At 42.6% G+C, this 19333-nt stretch overlaps 1 protein-coding gene across 3 annotated transcripts; it reads left to right on the top strand.

Moving 5' to 3' along the window:
* The first annotated feature begins 457 nt into the window (after positions 1-457).
* Positions 458-11554, top strand: rap2aa (RAP2A, member of RAS oncogene family a). Of its 3 annotated transcripts, none has more exons than XM_029492978.1 (3): positions 458-1138; positions 1265-1392; positions 11232-11554. In XM_029492978.1, exons 1-3 carry the CDS (start codon positions 1079-1081, stop codon positions 11467-11469), a joined length of 426 nt encoding a protein of 141 aa, XP_029348838.1. In that variant the 5' UTR covers positions 458-1078; the 3' UTR covers positions 11470-11554. The 3 variants fall into 3 exon arrangements, with proteins under 3 accessions (XP_029348838.1, XP_029348837.1, XP_029348836.1); XM_029492977.1 differs by having other exon boundaries at positions 458-1213; XM_029492976.1 differs by having other exon boundaries at positions 458-1392.
* The last annotated feature ends 7779 nt before the right edge of the window (positions 11555-19333 follow it).

The following is a 19333-nucleotide window of genomic DNA, read 5'->3' as shown; positions in this document are numbered from 1 at the left end:
GACTGTCTGATGTCATATAAAAAAAAAGAATAAATATTCTACATATTAAACACCTAAAGCATTTTTTAAAACCAAAATTTTCACATTTAGACAGAAAAAAAAAACAAACTGCAGCGTTACCATAGCAACAGCATCCGGCGCATTATCCTCCCCCTGGATACGCATCTTCCAGTCGCCTCAGCGATTGGTCGAGCTCCCCTTGGATGTCACTGGGGCAACAGAGTGATGAGGATTTTAACACATGAACGGAAATGTGGCGGCCGATTTTAACTGGCTCCCTCCGTCCGGCCCCCATTCAGGCTCAGGTGAGGTTTAAGGGCAGCGGGAGGCAGCCATTGGACCGCCCGCACGTCCGTCTCAAAGGGGCGGGGCCTTTTCGTTTTTTTTGTTTTTTTGTTTTTTTCCTCCCTTCTCTCCCCGCCCCCGCCCCCCTATCAGTACGGGAGCCGAGCGGGGACCGGCTCGTTACGCCGCAGCTGTGGGTCTCCACCCGATAGTATGGCGGCCGGGCTCGCAGCGGAGAGCGGGGGAGAGACGGAGACATGCCAGCGATGGTGAAACAGAAACAAAGAGACGCAAGTTCCGCAGCCAAGTGTCCCGGTAGCTTCGGTCGGGGCAGTTTTTCCGCGGCGGCATCCTCGCTTGGAAACATTTTCACCCCCGCAGTTCATTTCTCGGGGCTAAAAGCTGTTCGCCGTTTTTCCAGCGTCCTCGATGGAGCAAGTTTGTTGTTCTTTTTTTATTTTTGGTTTGTTTGTGTCTTTTTCCTGATGCTCACACAGGGCTGAGCTAAGCAGATGAAAACCCGCACGGTCCACATCAGCGGCCGATCCTTCCCTCCTCCTCCCGGTGCTCGCTTCGGACAGTCGCGGTGCTCTGATGCTCGTCTAGCCGTCAGTGTCTGGCCTGCACGGGGGGGACGTTTCCACAATGAAATCCATGTCGGGGCACCGAGTCTTTGTGCTCTGCCGTAGCTGAAGCAGCGGTCGGAAATGGGACACGGATGGTGAATGTAATTCTCAGTTCAGTTCAATGACGCGCGGAGATTGATACCTTTGCGACTTGATTTTAATCCACGATGCGCGAGTATAAAGTGGTGGTCCTGGGCAGCGGTGGGGTCGGGAAATCCGCCCTCACCGTGCAGTTTGTCACCGGGACGTTCATTGAGAAGTACGACCCGACCATAGAGGATTTTTACCGCAAAGAGATCGAGGTGGACTCGTCGCCCTCGGTGCTGGAGATCCTTGACACCGCCGGCACCGAGCAGTTCGCCTCCATGCGGGACCTTTACATCAAAAACGGCCAAGGATTCATTCTGGTCTACAGCCTTGTCAACCAGCAGAGCTTCCAGGACATCAAGCCGATGAGGGATCAGATCATAAGAGTGAAAAGGTTGGTGTTAATGATGCTTGGGGAACCCAATAATATCCAGATTCACAGTGTGTTGTGTGGATGCTGGAGTTTATTCTTTACACACATTGTTGTGGCCCAGTGGGCTCTGTAGGTGAAGGATGGGTGCAGGCCTGGTCTGAGGACTGTGCATCTTCAGGGCAGAGTACAGAACAACACCACATACCTATTCTATTCTGGTGTACCAGGTCTCCCCCACAATGCTCGTTTGTAGTCAAATGTCCTTGCACTGCAGTCTCAGCATCTCTAAAAACTAATCATTTGCTCCTCCTGGAGTATCCTCATCTCTGCAGACTTTAATGTTTCAGTCTAGACAGTTGCATCCTGGGAATGACAGTCCTTACCAGCACCAGCAGTGTGAGGAGAAAACCACTGTCATGTTACGACTGTCCTCCAGTCATAACATGCTAGTTGGTCCCTGTGATCTGCCAAGCTGCAGCTTTGCAGCTCTGAATGTCTTCTGTGTGCTGGATGCTGCAACCTGAGCGAAACAGCCAGCCAGGGATACCCACGATTCAGTGCCAGAGGGGCTCTGCAGAGAGCTTCAAGGAAGCACAGCTCAGATATACTGTAGGGGTCAGAGCAAAAGCTCAACTGGCCGGAGCCCGGCTTTTGTGTGGGAGAGGCCGCAGTTCATTTAGAAAACCGCACAAGCTCGTTAGGAAGATCATCACAAATGAAAGCGCAAGATGGTTTCGTGTCTGAGCGCCAACGATCCTGATGTGAGGTCACCAGAGTGAGTTGCTGATTGATGGAGGTTAGATGAGGCTGTGTGGCTGAGCCATCATGTTATTGGTGTTTCTCAGCTCCAGGCTAGTACTGTGCAGACGCGCCACACTGTATGTTCACCTGGTGACACATGATTTTCTGAAATCCCAGATAGAGGGTCCCGTGGATGCTGTCGGCTGGACGATTATTGGTGATTCGTTAACGCAGTTCCTGTGGTTCCATCAGTCCTGGCAGGTGTCAGTGGATGTGTTCCAGTCAATACAGGCAGTTCAATAGGCTCAGGAAAGACAGAGCATGTGTCATTAAAATCAGCTTATAGCTCACACTATTTACTAGTAAAGCTTATTACTTTATACAGCACCCAGTAAAAGGAAGAGAAGGTGTCTTTGTGTTGGTGTTGTCTTTTAATTGTGACATTAACACCCATTACTGTTACAATTTAGCATCTAAAACTAAAACCTTAACACTATGAAGATATTAATTTGCCTTTATTCTTGATTTTTTTTTTTTTTTTTTTTTTTTTGTATGTTTTGTTTGTTTTTTTTAACATCCTCCTTACAAACCTATAAATCTGTGGATGAAAGAATGAGGTCAACATACGAGCTGAGACTAGGGAGAGGTATGTGCTGTCTGCATTCGTTCCATGTGGTGATGTGTGTTTGTGGGAATGTAAATGTGTCCGTGTGCTCACACAGCAGAGGCTGTTCTGTTATTTCACACTTAACACGGTCTGGTGTTGCTCTCTAATGTCACAGCAGAATTTGTTTTCAGAAAGTATCACACTTCACATGCCTCTTGAACACAACACTTACCTTCAGAGTCTAACACCCACCCCCGTCAAGTGGGCTCCACTGGAAAGAGTGGAGTTTGTGTGAACACATCAGGACATGTATCGTATTCAATTCAGTTATAAAACAGCGACCCACATTCTGTATGCAGTTCTCCTTTTGCTGAAGTTTCTGAATGAGCGTACACACGTTCTTTGGTCAGTCAGATTATTTTTGTTCATTTATGCAGTAATGAGTTTCGAAGAAGAGCCGAAGAGACTTAGGAGTAGTCTTAAGGTCAAAATACCTCAGTATCTCCCCTTACGCATCAACATAGTTGACCTTATTTGCTACTTGCCCTGCAAAATGAAACATTTCATTGATAGTTGATGCTGAAACTGGGGAAGGCTGGCTTTATTCTGCTGTTAAAAGCTTTTTCAAACACGGGAACAAGTTTTCTGCAATTAAAAGCATCTGACCATGCTTATCTAAGATGGCTTTGGTTTGCTGAGAGGCTGTAAGTGTTCTGTGTAGGCAAGGCAACACAAGGCAACACAAGGCCCAGGAAAGTTATGCACAACACTTCACCACAAGAGTCAGGCATGGTTTCTTTTGTTACGACAAATAGATGGCATCAAATGAATTAATCTAGCAAATGAAGGTGATAACTAAACGCTGGCAACAAATGTTGTGTCTTGGTTTCCAAGTTTAAAATGCACATATACACACATTTTCATCTCAATATCGCCTCCCCTTCTTTTGTTTTGTGTTTACTTCAGGGGTTTATCTGGCAAACACAGAGGCTCATTGAAAAAGAGCAAGGCTTTCAATTTCTAGGTTTGCTATTTTTCACAACATTTCCAGTTGTGCTATAAGACAAAAGAATCCATGCCAGAAATAGAAAAGGTAACAGTTGTTGTGTATTCTCTGTAGCCCGATGTAGTATCAGGATGTTGTGTTTTCAATGTGAAGAGTAACAATCTGGCCTCTTTGCTTTCTGAAAGAAGCTGGCAGACACTCGCCATCTCTCTAGAAACACACAACAGAAACACGTTCAGGCATGTTCTCTAGGACTTGATGGGAGGCATTGTGGGAAATGTAGTAACTCACTGAACATCTCAGTCGATAAACCTTGGAAAAGGCAGGAATCTTCCTAAATGTTATTTGACTCAAGCTTTAGCTGTTCCAAGAGATTTTGGTTAGCTGCTTGTTAGCTGCTTTGTTGTGTGAAGCCTCAGCAGTCAGCGACTCTGACCTGACCGTTCGCTCACTCTGAGCCCTGTCACCATCTATCAGTGCCTGCTGTTAGTGGCAAAGACAGGCTTTAGCACAGAGGCCACCGGCGCACATGATGACGCCCTGGCCTGCTTGTGTCTGCCGGCGACCTCGTCACTCCTCAGCTTTGCTGCAGTTAACTGTACACCAGGGATCTGTTGTAATTAGTGACTGAATAGAAGCACTGTGGGCAGAGGTTGGAGAAGAAACGGGTTAAATAGAGCTTTACACTCAGGACTGCCTTCTTGCTGTGGTGTGGGGCTGCTGATGTTCATGTCTTTACTCTACATGTCTCTAATTCACACATTATTTTCTAACAAACAGTGGAGATACCATTCCAGGCTCGTTCATGTGCTCAGTGGATAAAGATGTTCAGTTTTCAGTTCACCCAGTTCACCCAGACAGATCCTCTTTAACCCAAATCTGTGGCTATTGTGAAAACTGGGCTAAAGAGCCACACTAAAGTTCAGCCTCGGTTACTTAATGGGGTACTTGACTCCATAAATAATGTGTTCAAGGCTTTGTGGAGTGCTGCACCACAATATAGCCCCTCCCAGACCGCTCTAAAAGCTGTTTAAATTAACCAGTTATTTTTTTGTGCTCTGTTTTTGGGAGTTGCTCATTTTAAATGATGAGGATAGCTAAAGGAAATGCCAGGTACAATGATATAAATACTGAGAGCAAGTTATGTAAATATACTCGAATAAAGCAGGTCACTCAATGCTCTAGGGTTGGCAGTGCCAGCCAGTTGATCGGCCAATTCATCACCCGGTCCATCCCCGCTGGAATATCTTAATAGCTATTGTATAGCTTGAACTATTAGATTGAGACTCAGCACCCAGGTGACACATCCAACGGACTACCACCCCAAGAGTTACCCCGAACTATCAACCATGAAGTTCACATTTTTGATTTTCAGTGAAATGTCTCAACAACAAATCTATAAATTTTGAGGAAATTTTAAATGTGGTCCCTGATGTGCCATTGCCAGGAAAATTTGTCAAATTATTTGGCGTATGACTAAATACACCAAATAGTTTCCATCAGCCTCACATGTGTTTTTTTTTTTTTTTTTTTGTGTTTAGAGCTAATTTGCAAATGTTATCATGCTAAGCCTACAAATTGAGTTGGCAAAAATGACGACACGACAAATTAAATCTGCTATCAGGAGCTCATCAAGCGTCATCTTTTTTTTTTCTTTTTTCTTTTTTTTTCGCAACACTTTGGATGAGAGGATTGATACCGCAAAGTTAAATATTACTCCTCAGTCACGAGACACTGAGCTGAGCTGGAAATAGCAGAAAACAGCTGGAACAAGCTAAGCATATTTCCCAGTGCTCAACTATGCCTTCAACCTAAAATGTTCTAGTCTGTGATTCCATATATGAAGGAAAAGGATAACTACACGTCACTGGTCACATCACGTTATCGGAGCTCATGTGTCTGATAAAGTCTGGTTCTGTGTGGCACCACAAAGCTGCTGAGATGACGATGGTGTCAAATACCGCTTGTTAGTTAGCGACAAAATGTCAAATTATTTTAGAAACCCTGCTATAAACTGAAATGGATTTTTTAAGCTCCCTCCACGTATAATGATGAGGGAGAAAAAGAAACAACACAGCAGGGCTACAAGCTGTTTAAAAACCTGAGGGGTTTATTGCATCGTTTGTAATTACCACACCATACAGTAAGTGTATTGTTTTGGGGTTGTTGTTTTTTTTTTTCATAAAATTGTCTGAAGAGTTAAAATAGGCAGCTAATAAACTCTTCTGTTTGTTGAAGCCTAATCGAGCACACCCAGCACCTTATCAGGAACACCTGTACACCTGCTTATTCGTGCATTTGCCACACTTAATTCTAAAACTGCTTGAGTCTGTTAAAGTGTGAAATGAAGTTGGCAAAAAAACAAAAAGGCAAACTCCAGCTCTTTTGGCGCGGGGGGCTTTATTTTGTTTTGTTTTGTGCTGTCTGTTAGAACATAGATTCTCCTTTAAATTAACAATAAAAAAAAAAAAAAACCCAATACTTTCAAACTTTGTCGGCAGTCCAGTTCACCGCAGTGAACTCCTCGATCTGATCTTTTTTTGGTAGAGCATATTTGCGATGTGGTTAAATGCGGAGATTGACAGCATAAATCTGTGGCTGATAAATCTGCAGAAGCAGTGTGATGCATTCATGTCACCATGGAGCAGTGTCTCCAACATGTTGATAGAGGAAAAACTACCTATCATTAGCTATAAGTGTATATGCTGAACCAAGACAACGAAGTAGAACGTGTCCCTTTTGCTATAAAACTCAAACGAATGAGTCTGAGCCATTCAAAGCTTATTCCTCTCCTTGATTACCGCTTTTAAACGGAAAGACAATTTGCATACATTTTTTGATTTAGTGGCACTTTGAATTTCAGTTTCCCAGCCTTGTGCTTTTTACAGTAACAGGAGGAATTTGTTTCAGACGCCACAATTACCACCGGGGAGCTCATAGTCTGCCCTTATTATTGCTGTAATACATCAGATTCCAAGGATGACTGTGGAGTGTGTCAAGCTCAGGACTCGTGCATCTTTTCCATTTTGACATTTCTTGGCCACTGTCTCTGCCATCTGTGAATAAGATCAGATTTTCAAGGTAACAGGAGGTAATGAATTAGTTTTCATAACCTTCACACAATCCATAAGAGACGTCTCACCTTTTCACCTCATGCATTTCAGTTCAGATAGCATGTGATGGCAGTGGCGTGTTTACAAAACTCCAATTCCTGGTTGAGTCCTTCTTTGTTGTGAATTTGTGTCAAAAGACCAGAGCTTATTGCTACTCCGACTCAGCCGAATTTTCTCCGTCATCTAAACTGAGGGCGCTCCACAAAAGGAGGCCCAGCACACAGAAACACAGTTTTCCTCCCTCGTCCTGACAGTGTTGACTAGAATCAAATCCAGAGAGTCTTTGGCCGCCAAGTCCCACCGTCCGTCAGCAAGGCTGGGATGAGCTGATGCATCATGCATTATAGATAAGCTGTGTCTGGGCGAGCTCACATGGGTGTGTGGAGTCGGAGTGCGGCTGCTGTCAGGCTCCAAAACTCAAGGCTAAAGCATGACATGTTGTTTGTGTTGATTGTGTCACAGAGCAAACATAACAAGACTCAGTTACTTATTAGCATTGTGAGGCTCGTCTCTTTTTTTTATAAGTATCCCTGTATGTGTTTGGCATCACGGACAAGCCATGCTTCCTTACACCGGCCACTTTTGGATCCTTTGTGCTGAGGCCCTCGGAGCCTCACTATCCGTGGCATCCACCATCTCACACCTCACGGGACTGCCGGTTTTCCCCTCTGTTATTATGGCTAAATATAGAGCCTCTTGTTTGGTACCAGATGTCTTTGTGCTGTGCTGCTGTTATGATGAGGCCTAAATGAGCTGTTTAACTTCCATACAGCAGACCGATCCAAATCCTGCACTATGGATTAATAAAAGCCTCGTACTTGGATGTTTGACGTGACTCTTGGATTCGCTTCAGTTGAATTGTTTATCCTGTGTGCGAGTTCTGTGGTAATTACAGTTAGTTTGTTGTATTTGATTACTGAGGTTTGATGTGTGAGGATAGCCCAACTGCTAAACAACTCACCAGTAGATTTAAAATCTGTATCCATTTAAATATTCTCTGTAACACCTTAAAACAGGACATCATAATGAATCACTGTTGTATAAAGCAATTAATGAATAAGATGACTACTCAAAAACTGTCAGCAATAAATTAATCAGGAAAAAAAAAAGATCCCAAATTTTTTGGCTTCCAGCTTCACAATCACGAATTGTTTTATCTCTCAAATTAAATATGTTTGTGTTTTGTGTGCATATGTGTGTGTGCGTGCCTCTGATTGACTTGCCATGAAATTTTACTCCACCTCAGCCAGTCATCCTCACTTATCGTGCAGTTGATGCAGTGACACCGTTAGTAGTTATTCCCATCTCTGTTTTTGAACTGATGGTCTATACAAAAATAAGACATTGCTTTATACTGCCATTGTGCAGGCCAAACAGTTGAACAGTGTAAAATACAATGGAAGCAATTCATATTATTTATGCTCCTGGTGGTAGTTTAATTTTAAGTCTTTACAGCCTTTCACCCACACACAGAGCTCAGACACCAACCATGTTGAACTTTTAGGAACATTGGGGCAGTAAAGTGAGAGCTGTGATGAAATGGCATGTGTCGGTAGATAATATGTAAGATAGTTACGTGGCCACCAGCCATGTGGAGAGATTTAAAGTGGGAGATTTAAGTTAAAACTACAACCCGAGGCAGAGAAGGAGACACTTAAATGGTTCCATTTACCCCAACTAAACCAACTAAACGCTGAGCCCCCCGTGGCTTCTCCTCGGATGCAGCTGTAAAAGTCAAGTGTGTACCTTTCAATCTGCTCACTCACATCTGTGCTTTGGGCTTTTCAGTAAAGGTGGAAAATGAATTCAAGGTTCCAGGCAAGAACTGCCTGCCGCTGAGTAGAAGTGGTCCAAAATAGTTGTCAGGAAAACCACAGCTGTTTTTATAGACAACCAGGAATGCAGTGAATGAGATCTGTCAGCTGTGGGCTGTAGTTCCTCATTCAGGCTGCCTCTGAGCCCGAAGAGAAACGCACCAACCGTTGTCTGAGATCATGTGTTAAATCCTGGTAGTTCCTCTCAGGCGAGCCGATCCTCGGTACGGGACAGGATTGAGATTAAAGTTTGCCCTGAATAATATATTCATGACTGGATCCAAGTTGGCTCCTTATTCTCGGCAGGTATAAGCTCATTTATCGCTGAAACCTGCAGCCTCTATCCTCTGATGGATGCTCACGCTGCCCAACGTGGAGTATCAAGCTCGCTGCTTCTGCAGTCCTATCCCCTCAGCATTAGTCATAACCTTGTGTACCTGTTACCATGGCAATCAAGGATGGGGATGTTTCTCCCTCCCCCCCCCCCCCCCCCCCCCTATACATAATTTAAGAGCTTGTATATTTCAGAGGGCAAAGACAGCTTTTGAAAACCCTAATGATGTCGGTGCACGACTGGTCAGATGTCGCTCCGTGTCCGAGAGACATTTAAACTCAGTTCAAACATTGTGTCCAACAGATGGAAAGCCCCCCCTTCAATAGCGCCGCGCAGCAAACGATGAAAGAAAGAACCTGCTGCTTAGCAAAGGATGTGAACACGCACGATCGGCATGATTCGCACGATTTTGATCTTTGTTATCTCTGATGTGTACAAACAGGCGAAGCGGCCCACCATGTTTTTCCGATATCAAACACCGATGCAGTGATTATGTTGGTGAAACTGCGTCACAGCTCCTTCCTCTAAATAATTATAGCACAGCAGCCTATTTAGTTCAACTGACCGTCTTTGGCTGCCCACAAAGTAGTCCAGTTCCACGGCAATATGTTTAGCCCCAGCTGCATGGCAGTGAGTTCAGAGCTCAAAAGATTATGAGCGCTTCCTATCCTAGGGGGTCAGAGCTATACGACTCATTTCCTGTTCTCCACAAGGTCAGGATTTAGACTAAATGCACAAGGTATGGAGGGCATCAGGGGGTTTCAGCATTTAGCGGCTCACAGCAAGAAGGTGCTCCTGTGATGTGCTGTCTCTTGATGTGAGAAGTTTCTTCCCATAATCAAAGACCACATATAGGCCGACATCAAAGTGCACCATTTCTAAAAAAAAAAACAAAAAAACACACACACACACACACACGCCATTTAGTTTCCGATTAGCCATCCACCCACATATCAGGCCCCCATTTTGAATCCAGCTGAGACTTTTGAAAACACTTTACCTCGCGGGTGATTTCTAAAAAATCCAGGAAGATATCTTAATATGAACTATTCAAAAACACTTTTTTTTTTTATAGTACCTCCAACTTTGCCAGTGATTGAGCAAACAAAGTTCTTTTAATTAAATTGTTATAAAAATCAAGGATTCAAAAACATTGCTTCGGGCAGAAAAAAAAAAAGAAAGTAAAAGTTATTAACAGTAAACAAAGCAATCGCTACAGAGGAGAGCAGCCCAGACAGTGAAATTGAAGGTTAAAAGAAGTAATGGCGAGACAGTTGTTGGTTAGAAAGCAAATGGTATCCAGAGTACATTGCCTCTGAAAGTAAAAGAGACTGAGGAGAAAAAGGTGCAAATAACAGGAGGAGGGGAATTTGATTTTATTTGCAATTAAATGTGCAGTGTTAACAACATTACCTTGCTTGGCCATGACTGAGTTTGTGTATCTGCCTTGTCCTTCAATGGCACAACTGCAAATTATCGCAACTGGATGCAATGCAGGACTGAGAATTAGACAAATGGAATTAAACAAAAAGAAAAATAAAAAGATTGATTTTTTTTTTTTTTTTTTTTTTTTTTCCCTCTCTGTGGTTTGCAAACTGACATGAACTCTCTGAAAACACAAATTACAATGAGAAAATATAACTACCACGTTTATTTGTTGCCTTCCAATCATGACGTTAGGAATGATGTTGTTGGATGTACGAATGTTGTACATCCTTGATATTCTATATAATTTTGGTCTATTGTTAGCTTTAAAATACATTTAGGATTTTTAGAACACTCTTGCAATCATGTTTTATCTCATTAGTTTTTAACACCATGTTCACTATCCAAAAATACCAAGTTCTTTGCGTGTGTGTCTGCATATGGGTACTTAATGATAATATCAATTCCATCTTTATCACTTTGATCCTGAGTGTGAATGGCCTTCTGGCCTTTAGCCTAATGCTGCCTGGTTCCTATGAACAGGAAGAGACAGTTCAAGACAGTTATAATTGCAGCTATATGTCCATTGTTGCCATTGAAAGACAGACTGACTGTTTTAGAGGGTCATATTTTAGTGGTGTGCCACACAAAGAGAAAATTTGGGGATAATGGAGGATTAAATAATAGCATTATGTGAAAACTGCAAGTAAAACCCACTGAAGCATAAAGCATGTGTTATTACGAACTTCTGAAGGGTAATTGCTTGTTAAACTAAGTTGGGGAAAATGCGTGTGTGTGTGTGTGTGTGTGTGCCCTTCAGGTACGAGAAGGTTCCTGTGATCCTGGTGGGGAACAAGGTGGACCTGGAGAGTGAACGGGAGGTGTCGTCCAGCGAAGGCCAGGCCCTGGCGGAGGAGTGGGGCTGCCCGTTCATGGAGACGTCGGCCAAGAGCAAAACCATGGTAGACGAACTGTTTGCAGAGATCGTTCGGCAGATGGACTACGCCGCCCAGCCAGACAAGGATGACCCCTGCTGCTCTTCTTGCAATATACAATAGCCCCAGGGGCGTCCAGGAACAGGCCAGACAAAATAAAAAAAAAATAATAATAATAAAAAAAAAAAAAGCCTACGTACGACTTGCAGCAGAGATATACACTCGGACAGAAACACAAACATGCACATGCCAATTAAACAGAAGATAAAACTCATGGTTGAACGCAATGGATGTTAACTCTATGGAGCATAAGATCTGCAAAGATATGATCATTAATAATGGCAAGCGAGTAATGAGTACATTTTCAATGCCAGGAATTTGCTGCAAGAGAAATTGACGAATGACAAAAAGGAGCGTGTCCTCGCCTTATGTTCCTCTCTCCTTTGTTCGTTCGCCTTCACCCTTTCATCAGCAGAGAATCACACATCGGGATCACTACTCTTTCGGTTGTTAAACAATCTGATAATAATGAGTGCGAAAAGTTTTCTCCTGGTTTTGGCTGTTTCACACCAATATATATATATATTTTGTTTGTTTGTTAGTTAGGGTTGTTACTGTGACTGGTGGCTAGTAGCTACTGTGCACTAACCCAATAAGACATTTCTGGGATTTCCACCTTTAAGGAGCATTTGATTTACAGTATGTACAATTTATTTCCCCAACTTTGTTGGTGTTGTCGGTGGCTGGTGGGAGGTTTTTCTACTCATCACAGGGCTGAACCAAAGAGGTGACCTGAAAACACCTCCATTTTCTTATATACAAAATATACACTTTTCGTTTCAGCCGGTGGAATGGAGAGAGAATGGTGGATAAGTCAGTGTCTTTTCGTGAAACATCTTGTGCAGTCATCTCTTTCCTATTCTCTCACTCTGAGATATAATAGTAAACTTAGCAGAGCCACATGCCGTGTGTTTTGTTTTCCTCTCGGGGAAGACTGACAGCAGATTGCTGAGTAGAAGTATAACTAACTGCTTCATCCAGATGGGACACACAGTTCATCTTGTCAGTGTTTGAATATCTCGACAGGCGATTTCTCTAAACTCTGTTTAGGACTGGTGCAATTTAAAGTGGAGATGCCAACATTTGTCGTACTTTGCTTTTTTTTTTTTTTTTCTTTTTTTTTTTCCCCTCCCTCTTCTTATTTTCTCCTGGTATCAATATCAAATCGGAGGCTCAAGATTTCCAACATCCTGATCCCACTCTTTATGTGCTCAGAGTATTCAAATCCATAGTAACAAACAGTAAGAACAAAGGCGACGATTATAAGAATAATAATTGGTAGTGTAAATATTTTGTATTGAAAGTGCCAGCTCCTATGAAGACACTGACTCAACACGTGGAATTGTCAACTGTATGCATGGCTAGTAAACAAAAAAAGGACTCTTTTTGTTTGAGATTAATATAGGCTGTGGAAATGTGCAAACCAAACACATACACTTCTGGATCTGGACATTGTCTCAACTGTACATCAATGTTGCCACGGGAATCAAGACTTTCCCCGTGTAACCATTTTCATTGTTGATTTTATATTTTTTTATGTGACCATTTACTCTTTATTCCCTCTCTGAGTGGTGACACTGTTACATTTGACACCTAGACAATAAAAGTGCGTTCAACACTCAACCGAGGCTGCCAAGCTTGAGTGAAATGAAAGTGAATGCAGTGCCATGCTCAAGTCGCTTCTTTTCTTCTGTGCTTATTTCTACTCTATATAATAGAAAAATAAACAAGAGACTTAACTCATCTCTATAAAGCAGAGGTTTTATTTAAATGTCTGACAATACAGACCCCACTCTTTTTAAAATTGTTTGTTAGATGCTGTTGCCTGATTGTGTATCTTGCTTTCATCTACATTCTGGTAAATTTCTGCCATTTAAGGTGAACCACATCGGCTATTAGCAGTTGCTGTTCATGATGAGATTATATTAGTACAGAAAGAAACTTGCTTCTGAGAATATTTCGAATATATGAGGTGACACAAGCTACATTTAGTCTATTTATCAGGCCATTTATGCCACTTAGTAGAACAACGTGTCCTTTTCACCCAGAACCTGCTGTCCCATGTTCCTGTTCAGTGCTCAACTGTGGGGGGAGGAGAAAAAAAAAAAACTTAACTGCAGCTTCTATTGTTTTGGCAGTTTGACACTGAGGCAACTTGTGAATTTTAATCAAACTCCCCCTTGAATTTATTAACCACTGAGCACAGTTCCCTTTCCGTAACTAAACATCCAGCTTGCCGTTTGGACAGGCTGGAACACGAGGATGTTTCTTCGTCCACAGTGCCCATGTTCTCACAGCTGAAGCCAAAGAGAGGGCTGGTAACTTTTTCTGGTAGCCACCACACCACTGTCCCTGGCGTGATGAGCCGTCATGCTGCTTACTGGGACTCTGATGCTGAAGATAACTGAGAAGAGCTTCTTGTTGAACTTTGGGAGACCCGGGCAGCCCTGTCTTCTTCCCTAACATCCAATCTTTTGGTGGCTTGCAGGAATGTCAAGGCTCAAGTGAAATGTCCAAACATAGTCACTGCTGCACATGTATAATCCCAGCTGGACTCAGCCAAAGTATATGGGTGTCAGTGGCCCTCGCTGCAGCTGCTTATACTGTAAGTTCTCATGCAATGGCATTGTCTGAACACTTGTCAATGTAGGTAGATTTTGATGGTGCTAGTTGAAATAAAACTGTCAGAGACTCAGGCAGCTCCATCCAGGCACCAGTCTTGTCTTTTCCCTCCAATAATAAGAAGTAACTTGATTGGCTTATCCTGATTTTCAGTCTGAGGTCATAAAGGCTGGATCTTAAATTGATTCCAACTGACCTTCATGTCTTTTTCCTATGATTGTGAAACGCACCTTGGTGTTGCATTGTAATCCACTATTTATTTGGATGTTTGTATTTCCAGGCTTCTCATGCAACAGGGAACGCTCCCGTCAAATGACTGTGCTAAAGATAGACCATGCTGTTTTCTTAAGCATTTGGCTACAGATCCTGTGAGGCTTTTAATGTACCATTTTGGCTGAGACTCATGGGAGAGGTCAAGGAAAAAGCAGTTGTTTTGTCTCTGTTAAAAGGTCGTCTTAAATTTTGCAGTCAAATACAGTAGAAGCAAAAAATTTAGCTGAGAATATGGCCTCTTTTCTTTTCCTCTCTCTCTTTTTTTTTAAGAAAGACACTGCTGAGAAAATAAAGGTCAGCTTCAGTTTGAAGTGGCGGGGGGGGGGGGGACTTCAACATGACTTAAAGACTAAAAACATTAATCGTTTCTATTGAAGAGCGAAGACACTGCATTCTCTTACACTAGAGTTTTATGTGGTCCTATTTAGAATTTACTCATATATAACATTTGATAAATGGCTGATGACAACTTGTTCCTGTAAGCATGTATTTTATTTTATCAGTATAACAGTGAGGCAGCTGGTGTATAAACAGCTATTGTTTCCACTTATCACTTGTCAACGCTAAACAGTGGGACAAAAAGTCAAGTATTGCCACTTGTTCCTTTTCTCTAAACACACAAAGTGCAGATACAGTCGAGGTTTCACTTCACTGATTTTTGTGGAAAAGTTTTTTTTTTCTCATTGCCAAAGATGAAATTCTGGAACTGCATAGTTAACAGAAAACACTGCTAGTAAAGATGCTGTATACACCACCTCCTTAGATCCAGTTACCCTCATATCACTACTATGCAGATGACACCCAAATTTACATGTTTTTTTTTTTTTTTTTTTTTTCTGCTAGGCCCCTGCAGGATCTCAGTGTATCTCTCTGATGCCATACTATTTTATTTATTTATAACCTGTAAGGAAAAGGAAAGTTCCAATTTCTGAATGTCAATTCCTTTGTTCACTTCCAAAGACATCCAGGCTTTTAGTTAGACTATATATATATTTTAAATCTATATTTTTATTATATCAGCTTCTGACCATTTAACTGAATATGTGATGACACAGTTTATGGAAATAAATTGCTGTCAAGAGTGACATTAAATAAAATACTTGAGGGAAAACAAGACGTAATAGTAAAATCAAGTGTATTAATAACATGAAACATGGTTTTTAAGTTAATCGCTCATGTTAACTTCAATGGGAAAATAGTATCGGAGTAAGAGAGAAACTCCTTAATGTTTTTAGTTCTTTTGCTCCTTGTTTTGCCCCCCTGACTAATTTTAGATGAAACACCAATTAATAAGAGCCGGAGAGTGTGCCGACGTCTTCTCTGAGACTCTTGTCGACATTAAATTTCAGCCACCTGATGTAAGCGCGTCAGGACAGAGTAGGTCTGTGTGGTCTGAATTGCTTAGTGAGGTACTTTATCTGCCCTGATGAGGCCGGGTAGACGTCTGAAGGACCTGATGGTGCGAGGTCTCTGTGGGGTTCATTAGGAACCAGAATCCCTCTGGCTTCACTTGGTCTTCAGCTGCTTCATTTGTGTTTGTAGTAAATGTGGCACAATATTCTGCTCATCCAGAGGAAGGGCTTTAATGAGAATGGATTACTGGCTGCTTCTCAGGAGTAAGCCTGATAGTTGTGCAGCTTTATCTCTTCGACCGGTGTTTTTAAAATGCCTTCGTGCTCTGCAGCTCCAATTTTTCCCTCAAGTCCTGGCAGGATTGAAGCAAGATCGACTTTCAAGGAATGCTAGGCAGCATCGTGAGATGTTGAATTCTCAGCTGGGAGCAGACTGGAAAATAAAAATAAAATCAGGCCCAAAACAACCCCCAGAGCTCCACAGTGTAGGTGTATGAATTAAACAAGTGCTGACTCACTCTTAACTGTTCTCAGCTCTGCCAGCCGCGAGCTCAGGGGCACAGACGTTGCAGCTGTGACACAGCACGCCATGTTTGTTCCAGCTGAGAGCCTCTACATCAGTATGTCAAATGTCAGGATGAAAAGGAGGGAGCTGCATGAGTCACGCCACCGCCACCACACACCACCACACCCTCGCTGCTTTCACACTGCAGTACAGACCCTGGGGCATCCAGGAGCAATCAAAACAAAAAGGCCACATCTGCCCCCGCGCTCTTTTACCCCAGGAGACACAAGTTCATGAGGCTGATGTCCTGAGGCGTAGAGGAATGCCTTGCCAGACTAACAATGTTGAGGATGAAGGAGATTCCACTGCACAGACCACACAAAGGAGTCTTTAATTTGCTTTAATCCACTCATTGATCAGTGGAGCATTAAAGTCTCAGTGTGGGCCAGGTGGGGGTTGAAATGTGTAGAATAAGGTCTTTGTACCTATGCAAAGAAAATGCGGAAATCAATAGGGTGACATGTATAAAAGAGAATGGTCTATTTAGAGCAAATGTTTTCATGCATCATGTCTGAGGGATCACTCTCCTCTAATGCGTCTGCTTTCACAGCTTTCTCCGGAGTTTGGAGGAGTAGAGGACGTGCTCGTGGCTGAACTTGGTGAGAGACAATTTTCGCTAGTGCTGTTCTTTAACTGTAAGTCACCAACGAGCTATTATCAGTCAACACCTTTAACCCCCCTCTGACGTTTCATTTATCTAAAATTGACCACAATGTTGAGGTGAAGGAGGGTGAAAGTGGAACAAACAAGACAGACTCAAACTAGCGGTTAATATCATGGGTGTCATGACTTTGATTTTATTTTCTAAATTAACCGGGTAGCATTCGCTTCAGACTGAATATGTTGTTAACAGTTTAGCTGCTAAATTAACATTTCAGCTCTGATCATAAAGTAAAACTCCATACAAACTAATTCAGTCTAATCATCCAATTCAGCCAAACTCATGGGCGTTGTGTATTCATCAGTCATCATTTTTGTGAAATTTTGTGAATCTTTTTTTTTTTTTTTTTAGGGGTGAAACTATTCTCTTGTTAAAATTGCATCACAAGTCTCTACTTTATTGTTTCCCCACTCGATTAGAGTGAAACAGAAAAACATGTTTTACAAGCAATCCTCGAGGGAGGGAGAGTTGCTGACAGGAACTAACTCACAGTTTCATGTGAAGTGTCTCTGATGGATATTTCTGTTTTGTTGCACTTGACAATTGTGGTGAAATTGTTCTCACAGACACCAGAGCCCAAAGCTATACCATCTGTCTGTTTGATGTTGTCATCTGAAGTTATAAATTGAATTTCTAATTAGTTGGATTTATAGAAAAGCCGAAGGATTTTGTGTATTCCTGCGTACGGAACAGACAAAATACTGCCAGGCTGACAAGGCTTTTGCAAGTTAACGTAAACGGAGAGCAGTATGGCTCGACTGATGACAGTTTTCATCTCACAGAGCTAAAAATACAACAAGAGGAAAGATAAAGTGGTATTTCGTAAACACAACCAAATATGCATCTGACAAAATCTTTTAATGGGCGTGTGATCAGAGTCAGGGACAGAGTTTCCTCCGTGAGTTTCCCTTTGGGAAATGATTTCTATCCAACTCAAACAGAAATAGAAGTAATAGAAATTATTGTGATCCTGCCTCCTGTGGCAGTGAGAAGAGCAGTTTCTCTCGCTTGTTCTCTATTTTTTGTCTTTTTTTTTTTTTTTTTTTTAATAGAACAGGTGATGAGGCTCCCCCCTGCTGCTTTCCTTCTTTTGTGGAGGAGGAGCCTGGCAGGAGCTCTTCAATGCTGACGTCTAAAGGGGGGGGGGGGTGATTCTCCAGTCTCAGAGAGTCTTTTATTACAAAACAGATTCTCTCCTCCTGCTCAATCCGCTTTAACATCCGCTCACCTCTCTAACTTGCACATTTCAAAGCACATAGCCTCAGTTCACCTTACAAGCTCTGGAGAGACACTAAGATGGAAAATGTCTCGGGACAGGCATTACATTTCCACCAGTCGGCAAAAATGGTGAATTGAAATAATCACATCAGTGCTTGCATTTAAAGATTCCAGTTTAAGATCCATCAGACAGATTAGAAAAGAATAATAACTGTGCCGAATTTAATATTGTGCTGTGATTTGGAAAGTGTTTGGCCTCATTTAAGGTTTAGAAATTCTGCCATTCACGTCCCAGGAAAAATTCCCTTGTTGGAAATGTATGTGCAGATTGCACTCTTTGATCAAAGCACATTAAAGGCTAATCAGGGATTTTGATTACATCGAGATAAAACTGAACACAAATGTTGCTCACCTCACCAGATTCCTGCTGTAGATACATATCAATAAAACTGGTACTTAATTACATATTGGCTGTCTCTCTCGATCATGCACACAAACACACAGACGCAGTTTCGTGCCCATCTTTGTCAATGCAGCTATTATAATGAAACATAACTGGGGAATTTGCAAATAGAGTTCAAACAGAGCAGACACCGTCATTTTAAGTGAGCCAAACTACCAGCAATTAGACTGTAGCTAATGCTCTACACGCTCAGCTGCGGGTGTGATGTCTGAGTTTATGTGTAGGTGTGCAGTCCCGACCCACTCCAGACTAACTGGAGCAGCAGGGGGTGGAGGAATGTATAAGTCCCTCTAATGACCTGGTATTCAAAGTTAGTGGGAAATGTTGACAGGGCAGGAGATACAGCTGCTGCTGCTGCTGCTGCTGCTGCTTCCAAGATTAAAATAGCAACTGAATCTTATTTCTGTCTCCCAACCCCTCTTCAGGCATGCACCCTCAGGGACAGATATTTTCTGGAAATGTGTTTTCGGTGTCAGTCCACTGAATGATTTTATGCAGGTAATGTATACCTTTGGCCTTCACCTGGCACACCTGTTCCAGCTGTCCCTGCAGCCTCAGGGGCTTCTCATGCTGCTGTCATCTGGGATTGTCACGTATATTGTCAGATATCGCTCCTGTCCTCAGTGTCTTGCAGGGTTCTAGCTCTGTTGGTGCATGCAGACACCATTGGCGCGTCGTCCAATCGCGACTCCTGAGCCATCTGCTCTACCAGCCACTTGGTTATACCTTTCAGTGTGTGCTCTCAGTTTTTGCATCTTACACCTTGGTACTGC

This window comes from Echeneis naucrates, chromosome 21 (assembly GCF_900963305.1).
Source record: "Echeneis naucrates chromosome 21, fEcheNa1.1, whole genome shotgun sequence".
NCBI lineage: Eukaryota > Metazoa > Chordata > Actinopteri > Carangiformes > Echeneidae > Echeneis > Echeneis naucrates.
The sequence above is the reverse complement of the archived record's forward strand: the minus strand, read 5'-3'. Positions and strand labels throughout refer to the sequence as shown.